The sequence below is a fragment of the Carassius gibelio genome, chromosome A10 (assembly GCF_023724105.1).
Source record: "Carassius gibelio isolate Cgi1373 ecotype wild population from Czech Republic chromosome A10, carGib1.2-hapl.c, whole genome shotgun sequence".
Classification (NCBI taxonomy): domain Eukaryota; kingdom Metazoa; phylum Chordata; class Actinopteri; order Cypriniformes; family Cyprinidae; genus Carassius; species Carassius gibelio.
Window position 1 is genome coordinate 15,324,626 of NC_068380.1, and position 27,993 is coordinate 15,352,618.

Genomic DNA, 27,993 nt, shown 5'->3' on the forward strand with positions numbered 1-27,993 from the left:
CGGCTCTCGGCCCTTCCCCACTCATCACAAAGACCCTTAATGAGTTTGCTTCTGCGTACCTAACTAGTCTTCTACCACGCTACGATCCATCACGCTCCCTAAGGTCATTAAAAACTCTGGACTTTTGGTAGTTCCTAGGATAGCAAAGTCCACTAAAGGAGGTAGAGCTTTTTCCCATTTGGCTCCCAAACTCTGGAATAGCCTTCCTGATAACGTTCTGGGTTCAGAGACACTCTCTCTGTTTAAATCTAGATTATAAACACGTCTCTTTGGCCAAGCATTCAAATAATGCATCTCATAATTTTGGACTGCAGTTATATCTGATCAAATACACATTATTATTCTTTAGCTTGGGTTAAACTAATTAATTTTACTTTGTTGGAACAGCAGCAATGCTAATTATGTCTGTATTTGTTTCTTTTTTTTGTCATGGGATTGACATCCCGAGGTAACTAGGATTTACACAAGCTCCAGTCTGGATCCAGAACACATGAGAAGAGATGATGCTGACCATCAGAGGACCTCAGATGATGCTAACCCTGAAACAACACGCAGAACTAACAAACTCCAGTATAAGTTTGATTGCAATATAATAATTGCCGTTATTTGTGTTCATCATCTTGTTGATTACCTTTTAATTGATTTTTCTGTACCTTTCTGCCATATGAACATTAACTGACATTATAGTTATAACAACATTGATAAGCTACAACCAAATATATCGTAGAAACTTAATTATGTTGCTTTGAAAAGCATTATACAAATAAACTTGAATTGAATTTAGTTTTCTGATATGTTTGTGTTATACCTTTCACTTGCACTGCAGTGATTCATTTCTATACTCACTGTACATTACATAAAACTAAATCTAAACTAAATTTAAGCACAAAAACTGTTTCCAAAACAAAAATTGGTTCGCAAAAAAATGGAACAATTCATACTAGGAAAAGGGAATTTATTTGTACAATCTTGTGTGAATAGGCTTTGATTAAACAGCTAAAATATAACAATTACATATACACATATTTGCAAAGATTATACATTCAGTGGATTTGCATTAGGCAATATATATAGGATATTTCATACTGGCAGAAAATAAAGAATAGTGGAATTTGTTACAGTGCAGTTATAGTATTTTTAGCTTTCGGAACCAATAAAACAACCATATAGTTCAATCTGAATTGCTTTTAAAAACATTTTTTTTATTATTATTATTAAAAGAAAATAATTTGAACTGTGAAATGTTTGGTTTAATTGTAAACAGTTAAGCTCTGTTAGTTCACTTAACTCTGTATTGTCAAGCTCAGCCAATACGTGACACGTAATTAACTCTCATGACCTGCAGTGATTTAATTCATTTCCTTCCAGTTGCACTCTGAAAGAGTATCTGTTTATTATATTCTTCCTGAAAAAGGACACTGATGCAAATAATCATCCAATTTAACACACTTTCTTTTCTCATTAAATGACTCAAACATTTAATGAAACATTTAAAAAAAAAAAAGCATTCCTTTAACCATGGCATAAAAGAGCTTTGATGAGGTTTCAAAATTATAATGTGCGCTTACTGTCAAAATAGGGATTACAGAACAATCAAAAGCCTTTGCAAAAATCAACATTGAGACAGCTTTTACATTTTTATTTAAAATTCAGTTCCAACAGCAGGGTGCATAGAGCAAAGTCTTGTATTATTAATTCCCTTTTTGATTTGCATCCCCAGCACATAATGTAAGCTCTTTAACCCTCTGGAGTCTAAGGGTATTTTTGGGGCCTTGAGAAGTTTTGTCATGCCCTGACATTTGTGCTTTTTTCAGTTTCTTATAAATATCTAAATGGGTAAAGTCTAGTTTCACTGTAATCAGCACAAACTGGGCTATAATAATATGTGAAATGCATGCATGTACATGATTGTATTTTTGAGAAAAAAAATGTTATGCATGGTTAGTGAAAAACTAAAAATGTTAAATCACTTGAATAAGGCAATAAAACACATACATAAAATTGGTTGCGGGAAAAGTTGAGAACTGGAGCTTGTAGCCTAGAATTTTTCTTTCTGAATGATGTGAAAATCATCTTGTTTACTCACTCACAGAAAACAATATATTGATTTAAATTTTCTAAAACACTTTTTGTTGGTAAAAGTCATATGCGAGTAGGCGTCAACTATCATGAATATCATTGTGATTTACACCTGAGAAGACAAAGGCCCGCATAATGAGCTGCATAATGAGCCTCTCATTCAACTGTGCCACTCTGAGGGAGGACTTGCAAGAAAGAATGTGAGAACAAAATAAAAGTATATAATTTTATGTTTGTAGTTTATTAAGAATATATTTAATTATCCCACAACATAATTTAATATCCACTTGGGGGAGCAGTTAAACAGTTTATTAGGAACAATCAAAGCTGACTTTCAAATTTTTTGGCATCCTTTCTCTAGTCACACAATCCTTCAGAAATCCTTTTAACAATCTTATTTTCTACCAAATAAACCCCATTTATTATCATCATCATTATTATTATTATTATTAATGTTGAAAAGAGCTGATAATATTTTTCAGGTTTTTTTTAGGGGGAATAAAACGAAAGAACTGCATTGTTTTTACATTTGTTAGAGCTATCTCTATTTGTCACATTTATATTATTTACATCAAGCTTTTGAATGGTATAGTATTGTATATTGTTATTGAAACTTCATAATGTTTCACTTGATTATACATTAAGTCAGGAATTATAGTTTGGAAAAAGTATTTGGAAAAAGTCTAACTAGTAAAATGTTTACACGTTATGTGAAAACTAGTACAAATAAATAAAAAGAGACTTACTCATGTTTATGATCTCTGCTGAATAAAGTGCTTCATTCTTTTTTCTGAGGAAATCCATTTCTCAAATCCTCAACCACATCACATCTTTTTGGGGTGAATTATGTCTTAGTCCTCTCATCGCGAAGCAAACAGTAAAATAAAATAAAAACTTGAAGAACAGTCTCGCTGCTTTTTCTTCTGTGTGGGCGTATGCAAGCCGCGCGCTTCAGTTTGAATCTGAATAGCGCGTTCAGCGCGGGGGCGTGGTCACATTAGATATAATGAGCGGAGATATGAAAAACAGACATTGCGTTGTTTTCATATGGATTACTTTATCTCAGAATATTTGTTTTCGGCAGCACTTGTTTAGTTTAAAAGTAGACATTCCAGGCTTTCTATAGATATCTATCTCATGTCTCTTCGTTGAGTATTCACGGAGTTACAGTTCATTTTAATGAAATGTTTGTACATGACGATCAGTGGAGACAAAGACTGTAGACAGCGCAACTTGTTTGTTATCTTTATTTTATAAGTGCACAAAAGTTTTTTGTTATTATGTCTGTATCCAAAAAAAACTAGACCCTTTACAGATTCGATTGATGTATTGCTCTTATCTGTACGATTAAAACTGAGAGTGTAATTTAAGTTCTTTTCGGGGTTATCAGGTGAAAATGACTCAAAACGCATATATGCGTTAATCGACTCGAAAGGGTTAAATGACAGTTCCCTTCACTGTGCTTTGGCCCATCCATTAGGTAATGTCATTTCCATTAGTTGGGCAGACGACTGTGTGTTCTTGTGCTTGAGTGGTCTACAGATGTCCAATTAATTGTGAACCCTAGTGTCCCTTCTCATCCTGACCATTCAGATGTGTGTTGATGGGAACCATGCTGTGTCCAATCTAGAATTGAGAACATGCTAACATTTGGCGCAGTTTTGACTAATAAATCGAATCATCTTCGTGTTCCAACACAATTTCAGACTTCTTAAGAGTATATGAAATAAAATGAAAACAGTGCAGGTTAATCAGCATGAATGGTGTACTTACTGTTCTTAATCAAAAAAGCACAGTGTCGGGTTCTGGGTCTGGGAGTGATGTGAAGCTCTTCCGAATCTCCTGGGCAAGAAGTGATTCTTGCTCGAAGTGAGGAGGAAGAATACTAGGAAGTTCAAAAAGTGGCACAGATTCCTTCCAACCAGCCGGAGGGTAAAGACCTGGGGTCAAAAAGACAATGGAGATTAATGAAACCAGAAAGAGAAAAATGTCTAGTGTAAAACGAAAGACTAGTCTTCATAATTTCACTCTCACAGTCACAAACACAACAGGAGGGCTATACAACCTATTGTACTTTCAATTAATGCTGGATGGTACGATTTAGTAATTGGTATACTCTGTCAAAATGGATCAAACGATAACACAAGACAGATCAACCGACCACAGTTCACTTTTTGGCATTTAGGCTCAGGTAAAATTGAAACAGATGACACGATACCAATAAACCAGCATACTACAGTGAAGGAACAGCTTTCCTGGTATTTTCACAACAGTAAGACTGTTTTCGCTGGGTTACAATAAACAGAGCAGGCATTTCTCTTACCTTTTTGTTTCAGGTCTAAATCTGGCCTGCCATAATCTTTTGTAGTGCTGATCTTCTTCAGTTGACTCTGAAGACCTGCCTTGCTCATTGACACTTTGGGGTCCACAGGATGCATTGGGATGTAAGCAGAGTCCCACTCATAACTCTCATCCACAGAGCCTCTTTTAGATCTAAAGTCAGAAGATAAAGCAATGTGAGGTGTCGTTGTGGATATCCTTAAATCAGGGATATCCGACTCTGCTCCAACACACCTTGCAACTGCCAAACATATTATTACCATGGTACTATATCCACAGATTGTGGTATTAAAATGTAAACGTCAAAAAACACATGGCATTTCCATGGTCTTGTGTTAAAAAAGCAAGGTATTATCAGTGCAAATACAAATAGTACTCATGGTACTTTTTGTAAGAGAATTAATCTATTTTAGTAATTGAAAACAGCTTAGAGGGGTCATGAAATGCATTTTTGTAGAAGTAGCCGTTGATCTTATCATGTGGAGGTGGTGCTTAGACACACTATTACATCATAAAGTGGCACATTCCAAAGCAAATCGTTTTCTGAGCATGGTTCCTATAAAAGCTGTTTTTAAACTTACAAGAAAGTTTTGAGTTTTTACATTTATAGGATTGTTTATATTAAACTGACCTGTTAATGTATATGTCAAAAGATCAAGGTTCATTTGATTTCTCAGTTTATGACCCCTTTAAGATAAATAAATGGAGCAGGACAAAGAAAAGCCAGTTGTACCTTTCATGTTGTTCAGGATCCTGTAGAACTGCCTCGTCTCTGTCACTGTCCTCTGTTGTCTCTGGAGAACTTGTGAGAGGGGGGCTGAGAGAGAACTGCATATAGTTAGGGGCATCCATGCTGCCTCTACCACTGCTTTGGCTTGCATAACTTCGGTAACTTCCCTCTGTCTCTGAACTCTTCCGGTATCTGTTAATTTCTACATCCACCTCCTGCCCATCTTCGTCTTCCTCCTCTCTCTCCCTCTCTTGGCTTTGGCTCCGTCTTCCAGATGGCAAGGCTGGCAGAGAGGGGCAATAAGGCTGTGGCCAGCTAGAACCCCCTATTGATAAGGCAGCATGAGTTCTATTTCCCGACCGAAGGTTTTTGCAGGATTTTGAACCATCATAGGTTTTAGAGCCCTGTTGACTGGTGTCTTGTATTTGTCTTTCTAAAGGCACAGATGAATCTGTTCGCAAACTGGGACTACTTTTAGGCTTATCTGCCACAGAGTTGGGTCTGCATGCTATGGGGGACATTTTAGAATCTTGTCCAAGTGTCAGCGAGTCTACCCAAGCATCAGGGGTCAAAAAGTGGTCCTTGTACAATTTTGAATCTAAACTTTGGGTGCTCTTGTGCCGATTCCAATTGTTTGACCCCAGACTCTTTGTTTTCCGAGGCATTGTTCCAGAGACATTCATTTGAGATACAGATTTGCTCGACCAATTGTGCTTTCTTAAACTCATATGTCCTGACTCTACTGATCTGTCATTTTCAAGATCTGATAATCTGGGTCTGTCATAATCTAGAGTCTCATAGCTGTGATTAGTGCCCAGCATAGACCTTGAATAAGAAGACTGGCTCTCAAGACCAGTTCCATCTACACTCATCTCTGAATAAACACTAGTTGGATTTATCTGTCTAGTGCTTCTTTCTATGGTCAGCCTCTGCTGATCATCTGAGGATGAATAAATACATGGGTCCAAATAATTTTGACTTCTACTTGAGGTTCTCTGGCCTCTATGCCGTATATCAGTTTGGGTCTTTTCCAATTTGTAGATTAAAGGTTCATCCATTACATGACCAAGACTTGACTCAACGGGAGTTCTGCTTCGTCTTCGGTCCCATGTTTGTGATTTTTGGTGTTCCCCTCTGTCTAGACTACGAGACCTTTGGTAGTTGGATCTCTGGATGGAATAGTAACCTTGTTGATTCTGCCTATTCTTGGTATCCTTTCCATGAGAGGTATGTAGGGGAACCAAGCTTGCTAAAGAAATCCTGTGTCTTTCCTCCCACGGAATGCAAGAGGCAGCTCTTACCTTCAACATGCTGCCATTTTCAGATAAAAGGCTGTGTCTAGTTGCTTGGTAGTTACCCTGAGGTGTTGAGGTTTCTTGAAATTTACAGATTTGTCCAGACTCATCATCTGTCTGTTCATGACTATATGGAGTTTCATCAATAGTGTACTTGCGCAGTTCCCTTTCAAGCTCCTTTCTCTCACGAGCTAAAGTTAAACAGCGACTTAGGTTTCCTTGTTCCCTCTCATGCTCCATCTGCAAAACCAGGGTACTGGCTGTAGAGTGTTTGGTATCTTGTTTCAGGGATTGTCGACCCATAGTACTTTCTGAATGGGGATAGAGAAAAGAGCCAATGCTAACTGACGAGAGACTTGTTCGGTCTAGTCCATCCAAGAAATCTTGCTCCCGAATGGGTATGTAACAGCCATTCAATGAGAGGTGCTTAGCCATAGCTCGTGTTCTGCTGGAAGAAGGGATATCTGATCCAAAAGGTGGAAGATCCACTGAAAGGACAAAGGGTGTTTTTTTTCTTTCACCCCTGTAGGATCTCAAAGACTGGGATTTCTGGTTTCTGAAGTCCCTGTTACCATCTGATGACTGATGGGAGTTTTGACATGAGTTCCTTTTGTTCTGAGAACTGAAAATATTGGTGTCTTCACAAGGATCAACAATAAAGCGTCCATCAAACCCTCTGTGAATGAACTCGACAGAAGACACAGGGGCAAGTGATGCCCATTGGAGATGGCTCTCAGGGAGGGGTTGGTGGGATGTAAGGTTAGCTTGAGGCAGGAGATGTTGCTGCTGGTCAAGAAAATCCCTGTGACTAGACTTTTCACTGGAGGAGTGATTGGAAGAAGAGGAAGTGTAGGAGAGTGGGCGAGCTGGTAGGAACCTTTGGTTTAGGGTGTTGTCAGGGCTGCTAAGGTCAAGGATAAGAATTTAGAACACAAAAATTTTGGACAATGAACAAAGGTTTCATGAGGAGAGGGTGGTGAACTTACTTTTCAGAAGGATTCTTATTTATTGCAGGAGGGAGATCTGAATGGAGGGAACCAATTTTACAGTGGAATGAGTGACAGGATAAATGATCATGCATGAAGACTAAAAATATGAAATAAAGGAGTGAAAGGATTCTCTAAGGAGGATATATTGAGACTGTTAAAACAGTTCAAAGTGTTGTTTCTTTACCCTTGATATTCTGCCTGCGCCTTCGGTTCCTTTTGTGAAAAATGAAACAGACAATTGCCAGGGTCAGGATAAGAGCAAGACAAAGGAGTCCTACTCCACCCATAACGCCAGCCATTAGCTGGTCAGGATAGTCTAGTAGGCGGGAACTGGCTGGGTGCTTATTAATTCCTGCAGAACCCAAAGAAAGGTTTAATGGTTGGGTAAGTTAAAAGACTTATAGATTTTCTTAGTATAGCGTAGAGAAATTAATTCTAACAATTTCTGAAGAAAATATTACAGGCAGGTGATTAGAACAAGGAATATGTGAAGCACTAACCAATGGTGGAGACATTGATTGATGGACTGGGCATGCTCATCTGATCTCCACGTTGAGAGAGAAGCCTCAGTTCATACTTGCAGTCCTTCAGAGAGTGATGCATTGTGAGAAAGTTAAGGATAATAAGGATGAAAGAAAAGGAAGAAAGGGTTGCATTTATCAAAAATGACAAGCTGACTGATTCATGAAAGTCTCAGATCATGTCTTCAAGAATATTTACCTTACATAACCCTGGAAGAAAGATTTGACTTTGAACTGGACTAATGTTCTCTTTCAGATTAATCCATTCCCCTCCTTCAAGACGTGACTGTACGACAAAACTGTCAATGGGTGGAGACTGGGCCTTGGGTACTGACCACCACAGAAGAATTCCCTCTGAACTCTTATTGATTGAGAGATTTGTAGGTGGTACCAGCTTGGCCACATCAGGAAGTGCATCTGTGAAATGAAATATTAAATTAAATAAGAGAGAGACTAAAATGAACAGCTTGATTCTATTCAATTATACACAGTGTGCAGCATAAACACAGATGGTTTTAAATTGATTTGGGTCTGCATGAGGTAGCCAACACACATGCTTTAAAGACACAATGAAATCAAAATTTTTGTTTTTTAGACCATTTCTATTAGCTTTGAGGCCACCTATATGCTAGTATATTCGCAGAAAATGACACAATTACTTAAAAATAATAAAAATTATAAGATATTGAAATTTAAATGTACAGGCATTATCTTCTTTCTATGTACAATATTTTGTTAAATAAAATGCAATCACCCTAATCACATGCCACTTAAAAGCAACAGAATGTAACAAATCGTGGTTCATGGCCAGGAAAACCTGGGGCTCATACACTGGCCCCAATGTTTTTGCTAGTTTCTGCCCAACACAGTTCTAGTTTTGCACGATGTTGTTTGAATAGCAAATGCATTTGTGCCCAATTGTGCACCCGTCAATTGTGAACCCGTCAGGAGTGCTGGTCTGAAAAAGAGGTGTGTTCAGATGCATTGTGGGCATGTTGATATTTTGAGGAAATGAAAACAGACTGCGCCATAGAGCAACTCAAACCTGGTCTAAAGTCTTGCGCAATATTTTTTATTGTTATTTAAATATTTAGTTGTTATTTAAAGAGCGCTAGTAATATGCACCTATAGGCGGGTGAACAACGCCTGTACACTTTGCTTATTACACACACTGGGACGTGCAGCAGCACACAAATTAAATAAAAATTACATTCCGCCATGTAAATAGCGAACCCGCCATGGCGCATGTGCAACCAGCTCTTAATGGAGATGGGAGATGAGACACTGATTGGTTTGTTGCATGTTACACACAAAAAAACACCCATTACTCATTAAGAGAATAAGGGCAACATGTTTAGACCATGTGGCCGGGCGCGCCAACCATTTTCCCGTTGTTAAATTAGCAAAAGTGGATTCAGACACATGCCCTGAGTGCACCTGCACTTTAGACCATGAGCTTAAATCGTTAAAATAGGGCCCTTGGCTCTTGAAGCAACTTTAAAAAGGTCTTGAAAGTTTCTTATGGACAGCTAATGTTTACCCAGAGTTGTGATGGTGGTGATCTCACTGAAGGGCCCAGTGCCAATTTTATTTTGGGCTACGACACTGAACTGGTACTCAGTGGAAGGAAGAAGATTGGTGACCAACAGACTTTTTTCAGTGGAGAGGTCTGAGAAAGGCAGCCACTCTTGCTTTTCCTCTTTCCTTTCTCCTGACACCTGCTTATACCTGAAAAAAGAATGTTTGCACAAGTTTTCAAAAAAATCCAGTACATTTATGAGGACAGACATAAACCATCCAGTGAAAAAAGCAACACTACTCATTTTTTTCAGTAGAGTTAAATTAGCTAAAAATGCGACATTTTTGCCAACCAATAGCAATGTAGCATGACAAAATGCTACATCAATTTTGTGAGATTTGTGCACCTATTTAAGATTTGTATTGTGAACGTAGCTTTGTGATTCTGCCTTGCATTTGCACAGACTACTATTTCAAAATATTTTCCCAAGATAAACAGAGATAAACTTTAACAAGACAAGACACCAACCAGACAGTAAATTTCTGGGCATATCCTCCATCAAAGCCAGCCACCCAGGAGACATTGGCTTGGTTAATTCCTGGGATCACAGATACTGATGACACGGCATGTGGACTTGTACCTGTGAATCAGAAGGCAACAAGATACGTGTGACACATGAAGTGTGATACATGAGGTGTGAAAACTTCCGAAGTTACAGGTTCAGTCTAGATGAGGACTACTCAACTCAGCTCAACTCAACTTTAGCCCCCTTAGGTGTTTTTTTTTTCTGAAATCCAAGCCCAAAATGAACACAGATGATGTCTGTGCTTACTGTCACAGTAAACATCACATTGGTCCTGATCTAGATGCCTAAGGTCTTACCGAGCACATGGACTGTTGTTCTGACGGATACAGTGGCCACTCGGTTGGTGGAACTGCACTCCCATTCCCCCTGGTGGTCTTTACTGAGAGGATGCAGAATGAGGGAGCCATTCACTGCCAGAGTGAACAGTGAGCGAGAGGCTATGCCAATCTATGAGGAGCAGTGCCAAAATGAAGCATATAATGAGATTAAACACCAGTTTTAATTAAAAATGTTATTGAATTCCAGCTATAGAGGGTGCATTATAACATTTGGAGAAAATTAAAACTCAATTATTGTGCACAAGACCGGTGCTATTTTTTCTAATGTTAATCAGCACGGTTTCATATAAACAGCTGTAATGTATTGCTGTATTGCAAATGTGCTTATTATTATATTCATTATTTATTTATATGAATTATATAAAATAATACATGAAAAAGGGGGGAATTTGTTTAATGTAAATACTGTATGTGCTAAAGAAATATGGAAGAATATAATCACGCTGACAAGTGAACGAAGAAAGAGCACAGTGTAATGACATTCACCTTTTTCCAGCTGACTTTTGGAGCCGGATTACCGTCCATCTGACATGGAATAACAAGCATCCTACCGATATCCTGTCTGTACTCTTTACGAGGTGATACTTTAAATGATGGAGGATCCTAAAAGAAAGGCAAAACACAAAGTTTAAGGGTATTTAAATTATGGCTTGAAAATGTAGCTATACTGACCATATCTCACTGTATTTCCATACCATTCCGCCACTTTTTAAAAAATCTATTACAGATATTTGTTGTTTAAAAAAGTGTACTTGTAGATATTTAAGTTTATAGTAAACAAAAAATAGTAATAATTTAAAATGGCAGCACTGTGTAAAGCCCCACCTGTAGTATAACAGTAGTGGGCTCAGACTGGCCCATTGTCCCAAAGCTATTGTAGGCAGTGCACATGTATACACCTGCAGCATCATCATTAGCTGTTGCTATAATGATAGAGCCTTCTGAAGTCAGTGTCCACCCAGGATACTGTTGAAAGAATTTCACAGTTATATTGAGTGATTCTTGAAATAATGATCTTTCAGAGATGTGAGGTTACGTCACCAAGAGAGGGTAAGCACTGCATGGTAGCACCGAATCAATATGTCAAGCATTAGTAGCTAGGAGAAAAAAACACTTAGGACTAGCAGTGTACACATATAAAATGTACATTTAAAAGGTTAAAAGGTTTTTTGCATGATACTGAAAAAAGCAATGGTTACTCACAATGCCTAAATCAAGTGGTTTGTCATCTTTGATCCAGTCGACATGTGATAATGGTGGTTCAGCTCTGACGGGGCACGCAATGACGCCCCTCATGCCAGTGGGGAGGAAGGTCAATGAGGCCATCTTCATCACCTGTGCTGGGTCTGTTCAATACATATATATCATTTTAAATATGATTTAATACATTATTTGTATGTTTGGGGTAAAATATTTAATGTTAACCAAAATACAGTAAACTGTAACATTGTAAAACATTTTATCATTTAAAATAACTACTTTCTATATAAAATACATGTTAAAATGTATTGTAATGTATTAAATGTATTATTCCATTAATATACTGATTTACTTCCAAATATTTTTTAAACCTTTTTTTTAAGGATTCTTTCTTTATACACAGTTCAAAATAAGATTTATGTAAATGTATTTAAATAATTTAATTTATTTCTTTTTAATTTATGTTTAATTGATTTTTTAACAGTAAATCACTTTACTGTCACTATTGATCAAATCATTGTGTCCTTGCTCTATAACGGTGTTAATTTCTTAATTTGAAATTAGTCAAATGAGTAATTAACATATAATAAGTGCTTCAGATAAAAATATACATCTTTGGAAGTTCCATTCAAAATCAATTTGGTTTAAAATCTTAGGGATGTGGATTTTTTTTTTATATCATACACTTATATAAACATATGTAATTAAATGAAATGTTTATGCTAGTTTTAATTTTCATTTTGCACCAAATGTTGCACATAATGTAAAATGATGGCTACAAAATTCTAATTCAAATTCAACAATATCATCCGGATGTGTCTCATTTGAACATGAATGTAGTTGAAACTAATACTTTCTAGTTACACTAGGGTTATACTAGTGTCAATCGTATACTAGTGCAAACAAACCCTAATGAATTAATTCATTATTCTGTGAAACACTTACGCTGCACAGTGAGGGTGGCCGAGGCAGAAGGGGAGTCAGGAAGTCCATTAGTGGGCATGCAGGTGTAGTTCCCAGAATCCTCTGGAATCAGACGCGATATGAGAAGTGTACCGTCCACTATAACCTTAACACGTGACTTCAGAGACCTAAAAAAAAAACACATGAGTTATGCATAAGCTATGCATTACCTGTAAATAATAAGGGGGAAGTTCACAGTTTTAGAAGAGAACTCACTCAATGTGGTAAATGTCTTCTCCCTGTCTTTGCCACACATAGGTCATGTTGGGGGGGTCAGCCTCAGCCTGGCACTTCAACCTGGCATCCTGGGACATATTGAGAACGGTGTCCGTTGGAGGAATTACGATCACTGGAGGGCCTGTTGTTAGACAAAATACACAATGTTCCATAATGCAGCAATATGTTGAAAGAAAAACATTTTATGGAAATAATATCATTTTTTTTTTCAAAATTTCCTAATGTAAAAAAATATTTTCAAACACTTAGCTGCTGCATGCTATTTACAATTAAATAGAAATGTATTCAACTTTGTATTAATATTTAAAGGAATTAGCTGAACTTTAGAGTGCTTTTGACACACATATGAATGGACTTGCATCTTTATATGTAAATTCATTAATTCTTGTGTCTTAAATATGGTTAAAGTGAACTGTTGAATGTACAGACAAGCAAAAATACTTTAATGTTAATGATTTCTATTGAAACTTGTAATTTGTGTATTTAAAATGCATTTGTAATTACTGTATACATGAAGTAATTAACATGTTTTATCATGTTTGTGAAAACATCAAAATGAGTGTTATTTTATAATGATTTAAATCTACTGTAAAGTAGTTTTAGTATGACATTACAAACAAAGTGCACTTTTTAAAAGTGTACTTAAGTGTGTTCAGAAACATATTCATTCAAGCATACTCTCTGTAAGTACACTTCAATATTTGTGACCTTTTATTAATATTTCATTAACTCCAAGTACATTTTTTAAATATACTTTTAAGATTTGAAGTACATGACAAATGCATATTCATTACAAATAAGCATTTAGCAAACTTGTATTGTTTTTTGTTGTTGTTGTTGTTGTTTGTTTTTTGTTTGTTTTACCCGTTCATTTACTGGGAACTTAACCCATTATTTTAATACTGGCATCATTCTGTATTGACTGAGCTAAGTTCACTTGAAAAAGAAGTGCGCTTTAATGTAATGTAATGAAACAGCACCACTAGGTGGCGCCATTCAATCAGTAAAGCTTGTAGTTGTCATGTAGAATACAAATACATGAGCTAGGGGTTTAGAAACTATTTACAACTAGTGTGAAAATTGTCCCCCTTCTCCTCTTATTGGGCAATAATCATATTTTGAGACCAAAAATAGAATCCAGTAATCCTAATATGGCTTACACTCACTTACTTGATTTCCACCAAATTAGTCCTAATTAACAGGGAAACATTATGCAATCTAATTAATATTCATGAGCAAGACTGATAAGGTTTATAATGGTCCACCCAACAAATCTAAGGTCACAGCAATGCCCCTAACATGAGCAATACAGATAATCATCCTAAATGAGGAGAAAATATCAGTGCTGACTTACCAATGACTTTGAGCAGTGTGACGTGAGATATATTTCCTTCAGTGTTGGAGGCGTCACACTGATAATGGCCTGATGTTTCTCTGCTTACAGCATGGAAAGATACACTTCCATTCGTGATCTATAGGATAAAAACGAGACGTAGGAAGTGTGTGAAAGTCTGGAAAAGAGAGTGGGGGATATTCTAGATCTGCTCCTCCACTGCATTTGTGAACCTGAGGAAGTCAATGAAATCAAAAAGAAGGTACTTATTAATACATGTCTATAACCTTAAAGATCAAACTGAGTACAACCCTAAAAGCTGACAAAACAAACATCTTTCTTTTCTAGTAAAATGGCCTAAAATGCTTATGACTCAAATTGTTTGGAGTCGTGTGTACATATTTTTGTCCAATCAAATGCTCTCAGAAATGTGCGCTTTCAAGTAGTAAATCACAGTGTTTTTCCAGGCTGTGATGTGAACCTAATTTTATTGTCTATTTAAAAGAGGACAAGAACTTCGATATGTCCCACCCAACTTTCCGTAGTTGCATTTTAGGACTAGGTTTTACTATGCCGTATTAGTATTGCACCTGCCTCACATAAATGGGGAACAGTGTAGAGCATTTTGAGTGGTGGTACCAGGGCTGGAGGGGAGAAGGTATAGAGGGAAAGAGCTCTCAGCTTCATTGGGGTCATTCCTTAGTGTTTCGATGATATTCCCAGGTGTGCCCCCTCTGCTTTCACCTCTGTTGTTATAGGACCCAGACAGCTTCCCTCCTCTTAATCCGGACCGATTGACTTCGCTTGTTCAGTGGCACGGGAAAGGTCCTTGACAGTTTGCCGTTGGGATTGGCCTTGGATTACTAGTTCCTTAAAGAGTCTGATGGCAGATCTCCCTATGAAGCCACTGCAGCCAACCTCGACTGGACAAACCTTTGTTTTCCAGCCACATTGCTTTGTGTCAACTGCAACCTCAGAATACTTGAGGCTCTAGCATTCATAGGCTTCCTCCACTGCATCCTCCCAGGGCACAGTGAGCTCTACGATTTACACAGTACGTATTGAATAGGACCAAAACACCATATATATTGAAATATATCAACACAGGGAAGACAATAGCATTTTTTATCCACTTCATGGGTTTTGAAGTACTAATATCCCACCTTTACTTTGTTCTGAGGTTTTATTGGTCGTCCATCTTTAGACCAGCCTATTGTAGGCCGTGGATTTCCCCGAGCTGCACACTTCAGGGTTACCGATCTCCCTACAAACACTTCAACTCCAGGAGGGGGGGTCTCCGTAAACACAGGAGGTGCTAGACATAGAAATGAGCACAGACAACAAAAGTGTCAGAATCTTTCAAAGAATTATAAATATTCATTAACAATCAAATGTGATGCTATGAAGAGCAATTCATAAATTATTTCTTTTTTTGTTTTAAGGGGTTACTAAATGTATTTTTCAATCACAGGCTTTCTTCTCCGATTCATTTTTAAATCACATACTCTTATAATTAAAAGTTTTTAATCTAAATTACATTAAATTACATGTCGATATTATCTACAATTTAGATATTAAATATTGCACATCTAATTATCTTAATAGTCTACACCACTGTTTAACAAGCCTGCATTTTTTACAATCAAATATTAAGTAAAAACAGTATTTTTTTTTAAATAATATTAGAATTGAAAATAACTTTTTTTTAATCTGAATTTATATATTTTTAAATTGAAATGTATTCCTACACAGAATGCAACATTATAAATGTCTTTCCTTTTACTTCAGATTAATTTAATTCTCAATGCTAAATAACAGTAAATAATTTCTTTAAAAAAAAAATTGTACTGACCGCAGTGGTAGTGTATTGTATCTATATATCTTAAATATATTTGTATAAATATTTCCCCTTTTATCAGTAGCTTGTAACTAAGTACAAATTCAAATTGCTAGATTCATTGACTGCCTACTTTAAATCATTAGTAACTCACAGTTTCGAAAGCTAAAGGTTTAAAGTAGCACCTTCAGCTTTACTCTTTACTTTTTTTTTACTTTAATGAAAGCCTGGCCTGCTAGATGCTCTTTCTGCTTGGCGTCCTGCGGCTCAAAGAACTAATGAGCTGAAAACTGAACCTAATGCCAGCACAGGCCTCAAATGGCTTCTGTAATCTGGCCAACACTTGTTTTTGAGTGTCAGAAAATGGCCTGGAGGTGTGGTCGACCGAGACAGAGCAGACTCTCGAACAGGTGCGTGAGCAGAGTCTGGTAACAGGTGCATGAAAACAGGCTGGGCTGTGTATTCATTCATTGTTCACTGCATGTTTGAATGGAGTCGTGTTTGGTTTGGAGACTGTGGGATGAGCATAATGGCATTGTTTCTCTGATCTGACATAAAGAGAATTGCTTTAATGGTTCTGATTCAGACTATGGTAAAATTGGATATCTTTTCTTACTATTAATAATTCAGGTCTACTCGCTGTATATGGTGAGTCTCACCTGTAACGGAGAGTAGAGTCCAGCTCCCGCTGCTGCCAGCCTCATCTGTGGTTTTGTCTAGCGGGAGGATTCTGCACTCATACCAGCCTTCATCCTCCAAGAGAAGCCCCCTCACCTGCAGTGATGTCCCCCTGACGAGTGACACTCGACCTGGTCCAGGAGAGGGGAAGGATCAGAAATTACAAATATGTACAAAACTGAAGAGAAGTGCATATTCGTTGCAGACTAATTTTCAAACACTGATTTAAAATCCACATGAGCACTTGTGAGTTTGTACAAAAAAGCATATTTTTTAAAAATATTAAATATACACTTTATTTAAATAATCTGACAAGCTACAAGAAAACAAGCTAAATATAAAAAATATATAAAGTGTGTGCATTTGTAAATGTATTTTATATTTGTGTGTATATATATATATATGTGTATATATATATATGTGTGTGTGTGTGAGTACTATTAGTATTTTTCTATATATATATTTTTTTTACATTATTATAAGCAAATTTTACTTTTCACAACATTAATATCAACTTAAAATAAAATACACATGGAATTTGTGAGTTTTCACAAAACAAATGCAAAGTGTATATATGTTGCAGATATAAATAACACAGTTTAATTAATTACATAACATAATATTTATTTATCTATTTTAGAAGTATGAGCACATGTAAATGCTTTTACTTTAAATTAGTTTTAATATTATTATTTTGGTTCATTTAATGTCCATTTAATCTAAGTTTACAATTTTAATATCAAAAATAAATAAATACAAATAAAATAATAATCAATTACAATTAATTAAATTATTCAGTCTTAACCTTATTTAGACTTAACCTTTGAAATAGTTTAAATAAATAAAAAATCAATTTAATTCAATAAATTTAAATTCTAAAATTATAAGTGTTAAAGCGTATTTAAGCATCAAATTAATTTTTTTTTAATCAATTATATTGAGTATAATCAATTATATTAAGACTTTCAATCATTCAACAAAAAACTACATTACTAAGTATTTTGTATTAAAATTAATAAAACATATTCAGTTCTAAAATACACCAATATACCACATATTTTATCTGAATATATTTTTATAACATTTTATTTTAAACTAATCAAATTGTACAAATAAAGCATATTTGGTCCAGGCGTAATGTTTTCAAACATTTTAATAATGCAACAAAATAGTTTACAATTTAAATAAAATAAATTAATTTTCATTTTAAATGACATATTGTAGATTTAAGTGTCCAACAAACCATTTTAGTTGGAAGAGGAATTTACCTTTTAATGATTTTTGTTTATTTAAATGTAATTACTAAAATTCTAAAATGCACACTGTCCATTTACGTGTCCCGTATGCCGTTTAGTTTAATTGGAGAAGGCTCAGATAGACTCGGTGTTTAGTCTAGATCTTTTCAGTGCTTGAAACTCTATCTCTCCGTTGCCAGGTGACTGCACCCTGTAGTGACGGTGTTTGCTGACTCACCCCTCCCTCCTCTTTCGTCTCTCTCTCCTTCTCTTCATCTCCCTTTCATTCAACCAAATGAGCTTTTCAAAGACTGGTTTGTTTGATTCTTAAACTCAATCGTCATTTAAAGAGACCAGCGGTCAAAATCTCCATCACGGAAGCCACATCAAAGATAAAAAGGACTCCAAACTGAAAATCCATCCTCTGCAAACACGTGTGCGGCCGATGCATGCAGCATAGCTATGATGTGTTTATGAAAATAGGCAGTGACAGCAATCATTAACCAAGCTCCCAAGAGGAGTGCCTGTGGAAACAGAGCTCAGGCTGAGATAACAGCTGAGAGCATCACGGCCCATCCACCTCTGTTTATTTCACCCACATGGAAGTCAGAGGTCACTGAAACAGGGACACGGATGCCATCATCCCTGGGGATTTGGACTATACAACATGTTCCTGTCCAGCCCAGAAACCAAGGGTACAAGCCAGCACTAAAATGTTGCCATGGTCACTCCTGCCAGTGGTGTGGATTTGAATTTAGTTGCCGTGGTGACAGGGATTAAAATCAGTTCGGGGGCGGGGCTTAGGATGAATTTAAACTCTCAAGTTACTCGACACTCCTGAAAAAAGCTGAGGAGAAAGTAATCTGTTTAGTTTAGAAATGTCAGACCACAGTGTGACGGAGAACAGTTATAGTAGGAGGGAAATCACAGAGATCTCTTTAATGTTTCTCCAAAATAAAGTGAGATTAAATGATTAAATGAGAGCAAACTGAGACTGTCGAATCTCCTGCTTCACAGATTTACCTCCAAAGAAAAAGATCCTGCTGAACCCACATGAAGAGATCTCATCAATGTCTCACACTGTGCTCAGATTTGTAAATATATATGAGTCTGGGTAATAATGGAACATCAGTCTTAAAAAGTGATATTATTTACAACAGGATTTCCACATTCATGGGGTTCAATAAAACTGTTTGGTTATAAGAGATGATAAAAACAACTCTGTGCATCATTTAATTATCCCTTAGCAAATTTGGACTTATTTCTGAAAGATTTCAAATTATTTCCTGTTATATTCTCTATGTTTGTTATAGTGTGAGTTTTTTACTTTGACAACAACTGTCTAATTTAGATTTTGATTTCTTCTAAACAATTTACGGACAAACATCTGAGAAAAATGTTATATGAATGAAACGTAATATATAACTCAATTCCAGAGGTGTGGGAAGAAAAATTTGAGCTATAAAACCTCTGAGTCAATCTTAAGAGTAAAACATGAGCAAATGAACCTTGTGAGAGTTTATGCCCATTCATGGACTACTAACAACTGGACTGAGAAGTATCTCTTAACAACAATCTATAGTTAGTCGAATATATTAAAAAACATTATCTATATGTGTTCACCTGTTTCCTGGCGCAGCAAAGTCTTCACACGCAAGTACAAACTCACTTGTTTACTTGGGACTGACTAACCATTTCCCACAGCAGATCACGGCCGTACAAACAAACGCTCACTCTGTTGCTTAGTCGACGGCAGTTCAAATCTCCGGAGAAACTAATATTAGACTCCTTAATGTATGAAGTAACATATGCTGTCATTTGTATCCACTTACTTCATCATTTGAAGGCAATGTTAGACCAGATTTTTGCTGGAAGAATGCAATTACTATTATCTTTAACAGCTGTTAAACCAAGTTTAAGAACAAGGGCAAATGACCTGTAATTAAGTCTATTTAAGTAACACTCAAGTTACTACAACCGCCTATTCAAATTCAAAAAGGTTCAAAGTTTGAAGGTTTTCCTAGTTGGAGGTTGTATTTAACAAGTTTGTGACTTGAGGCTATGAAACCTGGAGTCTGAATCCTATCCACTGCCTTGTATCCCACAGACACCTCTTGGCACATGTTTCCCAGGTAGGGACTCTCCAGTTTCAGCTCAGGAAAGCGTTGGTCTGGTTTCACACCTTATTCATCATCTGTCTTCTTTTCATTGTGTTTCAAGACTGTTATCTTTTGAAATTTGAATCACCATGACGGGCTACTGGGAAGCTGCTTGGTTTGATCGGACCAATGGCCTTTCAAGGTAGCGTGCTGCTAGTTAGAAAGAGTTTTGACTCCATTGAGCTTGACATGAATGGTGACAGATGAGGGGGATGGGAGGTCATCTGGAATAGAGAGCGTCACTAAAAAGACCTCTCCACAAGGAAGGAATGTGAATAAAATCAATATTCAGTGGTATTCAGTCTCCGAAAATGCTTCTAGGAAGTGCTAACACATGCTAAATGTCTAAAAGATATGGAGCCACTATCAACAGATTCTCACACAAGTAAACAAATTTGCTTGTAAGTCATTGCTCGTCACGCAAGTAGCAAAAAACCATCACTTGCTGAATAGTAAAAAAATAATAATAAACATTTTGCTTGCCACATAACCCATTTCCTAATAAATAATTGTTTAGTGCAAGAGTAATTACATTTTTATATACTGTTTGTTAAATAAGTCAAATTTGCATACATTATCATTTGTTTGTCCAAGAAAACGTGCAAGTACAAAAAAAATTCAAAACAAAAAAAGTTGCAAATTCATCTAAAAACATTGCTTGCGGCACATGTATACACAATTGTAAATTAACTGTTGCATGCTGCACAAGTAAACAAATTAACTTATAAACCGATGCTTTTCACAAGAAATTCACAAGATGTTGCCTGTTGCACATTTAAACAAATTTGTGTATGAACTGTTACATGTTGTACAAGTGAACAAATTAGCTTACAAAGCACTGCAAATTCTCTTAAAAATGTTGCTTTATTGCAGATGTAAACAAGTTTGTGTATGAAGTGTTGTTGCACAAATAAACTGATTCACTTATGAACTGTTCCTTTCTTCACAAGTAAATCAATTAGCTTAAAAGTGATCTACATTTACTTTAAAATGTTGTTTGTTGCACATATAAACACATTTGTGTATGAACTATTGCATGTTGTACAAGTAAACACAATCACCTATGAAACTGCAATTTTTAAACAAATTTGTGTATTTTGTGTATGAACCGCTGCATGTTGCTTGCTTGTCGCACAAGTAAATAATTTGTTTAGAAACTGTCGCTTGTAAACAAACTCATTATTCTTTACACATTACCACGTAGACAATTGCTTGTTGCATGAGAATATTAATTTGGCTATAAACCATGTTATAAGTTAACTTAATCAATTATTGCTGATGCTCAGTAGGTTTGCATTCCATCGCCTGGGCAACATCGCGATGAACAGGTGACGTGCTGTCTGCGAGAATTTGTTTAATTGCAAAGGGACGCACTGCGCTCGCTGCAGGGCTGAACCTGATGCCTGCTCACTGCCTGGAAGGTGAGGCTCATACAAGCACAGAAAACTTGCAGTGTTACCTGTTTTTATTTTTTTATTTTTTCTATATTAGATCCACTGTCATTTTAAAAACAAGGGAGGGAGAAGTATTTCCAACCTATTGAAAGACTCTTTTCCCCTTAGACACCTTTTGTATTCCAGCTCCCCAAAACACAATAGGGAGTTCGCCAATGAGAGGGGGAGAAACTAGCAGGTCCCACAGCACACAAAAGAGCAGAGTTACTGTAAGCTGAGACCCACTATAACCAAAGTGGCACTCAGGAGAACAAATTATGAAAGAGGGGAGAGATACTGCTTTGTCCATAGTAGGATGTGGTTTACAATGCCATACCTGTCCCAGCTCAGAGGTAACAATATAGACACACTAATGCCAAAATGTCAGTGAAATCTGTTGAAATGTTTTTCAGTTCATTGTAATAAAAAAATGATTCCCAATTACTGACCAATTTTAATAAACAAAAAGCTGTGTCCACATTTTGCACTCAACCCTGTTACTGCGTGATTTTCACAATATTATAAAACATGTAAAATGCTAAATATGAGACAGCCAAGAAATAACATTATTTGGACCCTAACAACAAACAAACAAACAAACAAACACATGATCTCATTCAATATCCTCAAAATTCATTTTTTTTTTAAAGAATAAGGAATAAAAAATTAGTAAGAAAAATGAATAATCATGTGTTTTTCTTTACTTTATGGCAAAAATAAGTTTAGCAATTACAGCAAATCAACATCTGGTCCCAAACTAGATGTCCTTGACTGAGCAATCACTTACTTTAGGCTAAATATGCAACCCTGTTATTTATTATAAATTCATAGTTTTTAATACAGTTGTATTATTATAACCATTACATTTTTATTAATATATTGTTATTTTTAAATAATTCAATTTTCATATTCATTTTTAGTTTTTATTCCAAATTGTATTTTAATTTGATACATTTCCATTTTATTTAAAATTCCAATCCTTTTATTGATTACCCATTCATATTTTTATTCCAAATGTTTTTTTTTTATATACATTTTATCTTTGATAAAATGTTGAAATCCCAACCCTGTTATTTATTATCCATTCATAGTTTATATTTATTTTAATTAAATTTTTCTTTCTTTCTGTCTGTCTTTGATGCATGATAACAGTTTTACAAAAATGTAAACCCTTCTTGTGCCCGAGGTTGTTAACCCCTAAAAAAGCTGCCAGTGTTGAGGCACTCACCGTCATAGCTGGGATGCACTCTGGGATCGTGCACTCCAAACTGGATGAGGATGGGGATATCATAGTCCTGACGCACCCACTCGATGACGTGCTGAGGAGCAGAGCTGCCCTCATCCAGGGCTGGAAGACTGCATGTCAACACAGCAGTGTCTCCTTTCTTTGCACGGACATGGACTTCTGCTGCACTAGTGTGATCTATAATAAGTAAATACAAGGAAATCTGATAAATAACCATAAAAAAATTACAAATATACTTACACTACCGACTTAAAAAGAGAAGGAGGTTAGTGCATATATCAGTTGTAAAGTAGTTACTGTATAATACTCACTGAATAGGGACAGTACTGCAACAATGACTTCCAACAGAGGAAGAATCTTCAGTAGCATGATGGGTTTTCATTCAGATTCACATACCTGAAGAACATCAAACACACAAGATCAAACGACAGGCAAACAAACCTCGACCACAGAAACCATTAACCCAACCTGACTATAGATATGAGTTAAACCATAGAGTATGTCACAAACACGTCCACACCTCCTTTGCTTTGCCTGTTCCTGTAATCTCAGAGCACACAGGAGGATTATGGGATCTTGTGTATGCATTGTATTGTTTATGTACACAGTGAGCTCAACAGCATCTCTGAATTGAACCAGCTAATTCATCCATAAACCTTAACACAGTTTAAAGGAAGGCTGTAAAATGAGCTTGACTCAAAAACTATGAGTCAAACTCCAGTTCAACAAGAGAGTGAAATATACTGAGACATTTTATTTGTATTTATTTTTTGATGATGTTGACCAATATTGTAAGAGTAGGAGACAAAGAAAACACATTTTACTACATAAAAACATTTGTTTTCCCATTTATTCACTGACACCTCTCTTCTATCCGTGTTGACAGAAATTGGGAATTAGGCGCAGACTAAGAAGCTCTTCCTTCAGACAGAAGTTTATTCATTACACTTTTGGTGTAAAAGGCTCTTTATAGATGCCAAAAATTTTACTTCTGTCAGGACGACTATCATCAAAATGATTGACACTTACATTTTGACTTACAGTTTGGATTTGGCGGATTGGTTCTGTTCTGGGCAAAAACTCCCTGCCCATCCTTACAGCTGGACATGATGAGCAGGAAGAACAATAATACCCCCACCCCCCAGTTATCATTAATGTTCTTAATGATATTTTAAGTGTAACACATTATTCAGGATAAAGCAAAGTCTGATTCAACTAGAAATCAGAAGCCAAGTCCTGACTGTGGTGTAAGGAGGAGATGGGGATGGAGGAGGGTGATTTGCTACCGAGCAAACACTAAAGCTGCTGAATAATTCTGAATAGACCTTTTATAGGAATGCCATGATGAGTCAGCTGATGCAAGCTTGACTCACGTGACCTGCCAGAACTAATGCCATCATAAGTCATTAGTAAAACGTTGCACGCTTCTTGTAAATCATTAACACATCAAGAAGCAATAGGTTGGTTGGGTGCTGCTGGAGATACTAAAGCCTGTGACTCATGCAAAGTTTAAAGCTAGTGCTCCAATTAGCTCACTGTGAGCCTGTGCACTACGCACCAGCGCACAATGCCTACGCCTGCTCATTATACCCATGCAATGAGGGAGAACCATTCTTAAGCTTCTGAAAGGGGTCCCAAGACAATGCCACAGGTCACACGTTTCTCACCGCACACTCGGCTACCAGTCTGTTTACTTTGTTAGTGTCTATTCAACAGTTTAGAATGCTTGTGGTACAAAAATCATGAGAACTTGGGTAATTAAATACTTGCTTGTATGTTGTAAAATGCAATGCATCAGCTCTATGGGATGCTGATAAACTTGTTTTCTCGGACAAAAGCTGGAAGGTCTGCCCATTCCCAGACCTTTGGCTAATGTTCTAGCAAGGTTCTCTTAATGTTAATAGAACATTTGTTCAAAGTTATCCAGACTTTCTCAACACATTATTTATACATCATTCATGGAAACAACTTTGTCGAACTTTCTTTAAATGTTGCTTCTTACTACTTGTTTCAAAACATTTAGAGAGCACTCAAAAAAGTAACCTTACCATAATGTTTGCAAAATTATAAAAATGGAACATTCCCTTAATGCTTTCTCTAGGGTTAGAATAACTAGGAAAATCTTTTTTTAACACATTTAAAATCTGATCATTTTAAACATTCACAAAACACTGAGTGGGAACATTAGCACCATCCCAGCTAGACCGAAGTCCTACATAAATTACCAAGCACACAAAGGCTGTCTTTTTGATTTACTGTTTTAGTTTCAATAAGCGGCAGTAAAATCCAATTTATTTATCTTTGGGGGCAAGGGTTACAGTCCTTTACTATTAAACATTTTGTCTAACCAGTGAGCAAATGTTGAATTATATAATTTTCTGTCTTCAAATGACATTAAACTGGGACCATATTGCAGGATATGCTAATTTAAGGCACTGAAAGAGTTCAGTTCAGTCATCCATTCTTTCTTAGGGTTTACAAAGGACAGGCTGAACTCATGTCACAAATTTCTCTCAGTCTATAAATCTGGATGTTATGAGAAATAACTGGGCCAAATCGAGCATGAAGGCTAAATATAGCCCATTCATTACAAGCTTAATCTTAATGCAAAAGGATCAGCAGTCTTTCAATTATTCATATCTGACATATACTGCATTCAAGTAGAAAAGGATGTCAATAAAATTCATAAATGTTGCTTAATCAAGCTGGGCTGTAAAAAATAATAACATATAAAAGAGTGCGAGGCCAATTTTTAAAACATGAATGGAATAAATTTGTTCTTAAAGTCAACAAGAAATCAAACTTGACATTATTCTTTTCTTCTTTTCTTCTTCTTTGTAACATTGTGTCATTGAATAACCTATTTCATTTCATGGAAGTAAAATAAGATTCTACAGGGGCTTCATGTTGGATTTAAATGAGGCCAAATATGTAACAAAACCTCACACGGCTGCGTTCCTCTAAGATGTAGCAGAGCAGTAAACCAACTTTAACTTCAAAAAAGCACAAAAAACACTGTAAAGAGCGAAACAAACAAGAAACGTCCACACTAGCAGCCTGCGACAGAACAATTACTCTCTGAAAGCCTTTAAAACAGCAGTCACGTCATCCTGTGAAAGTGAGTCCTACTTTACCAGCGCATTTGTTCGCTGGAGCAAATAAACAGATCATTTGTAGCAGCTGGACCTGAAACTCTGAGGCTCAGAGCAGATTCCCTGCTGACGTGATCGCAGCTACACCGGAGCTCATGGATTTAATCAGCCAAATGGACTAACCATTGATTTGTAGAGGTCAGAAATGTTAACCCACTTTCCTTATTTTATAAAGCATTAACAACAGCCATTTTATGAATTTTGCAACCAAATTTGCACTTAAAAAAATACATCTATACACATTTTAGAATGAAAATAGAGATTTAGCTGCTATAGGTGGATTGCTTTAGTCCATTATAAACTAGTTTAAATGATCTAAAAAACGAAAGGAATGAGATCACTGTTTGTATAAGGGAAAAATATTCAGTCTTCACCAACATGCAAATTCCTGCAGTGGTGCGAACACAAACAAAACTAACAGTGACAGAAATAAGCACGTACAAATTCAAGTGTCAAACCCTCAAAAAATGTCATCAACCATTTGATGGAGAGAGAAAGTGCCATATCCTTGACAGTGTTGATTACAGATCTTCTGTAATGATAAAAATATACAACACTATTGCATATGTAAGCATCATAATCCATACATTGCATGGCAGTGTGCATGAATGCTCACTGATTCATGACAGCAGGGATCAGACACAGAGACTCGGTGTAATCCAGGATAATCTGGCTGCAGTGAGCCTGGGAAAAGTGACAGATTAATATCACTGTAAATAAGAGCAATGTCTCTGGCCGGAGAATACACTGAGGCATACTGTGAATTTGACTACATTACGCATGTGACTGACTCTGGATCTACACATGAGTCACACTGGGCTAACATTTGATGAAAAGGAAAATCAATTGTCACAGCCATTGTTTGCAATCAATAAGTATTGTTTACACTCAATTAGGGAAGTTTGATGAAGGAACGCTTAATGAACTTCAATAACAGAAATACAATAAGAGTTACCTAACCCGAAAGAAAATATACATATAATAAGATGAAATGTCCAAATATAATAATGAATTCAGGTTGAATGACAGATTGAGTGTCCCAATAAACAATCAACCTGAATTCACCATACGTTACACTAAAGATGAACGGGTTAGAAATTGATCTACAACTACCTACAAGCCTCATGCTGGGTAGATGTTGGCAATTCTGCTTGACCTGCCCCCACAAATCCACCTGGACCCCTTGCAGAGGCAACAAAACCCTTTAATTTGACTGTTAGTCCTTGCTAACAGTCGAACGTTAAATAAATCCCCCACTTCTCAACCAAACACACTAACAACAACAACAAAAATAAATAAATAAATAAATAGACAATAGACCCAAAAAAAAGCATATTGCCGGCAATATACAACTTAAGTTAATGGCAAATAAAAATTATTCTGTGTCTCATAAAAAAGAATAGATAGATAGATAGATAGATAGATAGATAGATAGATAGATAGATAGATAGATAGATAGATAGATAGATAGATAGATAGATAGATAGATAGATAGATAGATAGATAGATAGATAGATCACATGTAAATGTAAACCATGTAAACCATAGATGAAGTGTAAAGTGACTAGTGAACGTAAATTATTAAAGATACCAAGCGCTTACATAGGCTACAAGTGACGTCGACTTACGCTTCATTAAATGGTGCTAGCGTTCATTCGGTTTTAGGCTTACACAAAACGCGCAATTATTATTATTATTACCTTCAGTTTATAATGTATAAATGTTTATTCATTTTTTTTTTTCACCTAGTATATCTTAAAGAACGTAACGTGTAAGTCAGAGTGAGTTTGTTTATACTCACCTGTATCACTTCATCTATCAGCTGTGGTAAGCAGCGCTGTTTTGCATTGATGACGAAAAAAGAAAAAAAAAAACCCGTGGAATTATTCCAGAAGTAAGAACTAATACTCGCTCAGCATTAATTCCATATCACAAACAAATCCTCAAGACTTCACAACTTCACAACACTGGCCAATAATATTTCACTTTCCTCTTGTGCCTATGAATGTAGTGAAGAAACCCAAGCACATAAAGTTTGTCTCTATGGGAGGGTTGCGCTCGCGCTTCAGCGCCCCGCTGCTGCTTCACCAAACTCGTGCAAACACAGGCGCGCATGCGCAGAG

The 27,993-nt window shown here is 36.3% G+C and overlaps 1 protein-coding gene across 1 annotated transcript; it reads right to left on the reverse strand.

The window, feature by feature from the left end:
* Nucleotides 1-1,487: 1,487 nt before the first annotated feature.
* Nucleotides 1,488-27,957, reverse strand: LOC128021324 (protein turtle homolog A-like). Its single transcript, XM_052608434.1, has 22 exons — nucleotides 27,672-27,957; nucleotides 23,030-23,114; nucleotides 22,701-22,895; nucleotides 16,627-16,776; nucleotides 15,294-15,445; nucleotides 14,152-14,269; nucleotides 12,777-12,918; nucleotides 12,543-12,688; nucleotides 11,601-11,743; nucleotides 11,223-11,363; nucleotides 10,884-11,000; nucleotides 10,356-10,506; nucleotides 10,002-10,113; nucleotides 9,495-9,682; nucleotides 8,154-8,371; nucleotides 7,934-8,018; nucleotides 7,618-7,785; nucleotides 7,431-7,467; nucleotides 5,153-7,345; nucleotides 4,403-4,572; nucleotides 3,853-4,019; nucleotides 1,488-3,705 (listed from the first exon to the last, which is right to left on the reverse strand). Exons 2-21 carry the CDS (start codon nucleotides 23,085-23,087, stop codon nucleotides 3,862-3,864), a joined length of 4,842 nt encoding a protein of 1,613 aa, XP_052464394.1. The 5' UTR covers nucleotides 23,088-23,114; nucleotides 27,672-27,957; the 3' UTR covers nucleotides 1,488-3,705; nucleotides 3,853-3,861.
* Nucleotides 27,958-27,993: the final 36 nt, after the last annotated feature.

What these genes read in the sequence shown, in the direction of transcription:
- LOC128021324 (XM_052608434.1), bottom strand. Translation starts at nt 23,087, where the DNA reads ATGCTACTGAAGATTCTTCCTCTGTTGGAAGTCATTGTTGCAGTACTG. An exon ending in AACCTCAGAACAAAGTAAAG is followed by an intron (nt 14,270 to 15,293) that starts GTGGGATATTAG and finishes TTTATCCTATAG; the next exon opens with ATCACGAATGGAAGTGTATC. An exon ending in CACACTGCTCAAAGTCATTG is followed by an intron (nt 12,919 to 14,151) that starts GTAAGTCAGCAC and finishes GTCTAACAACAG; the next exon opens with GCCCTCCAGTGATCGTAATT.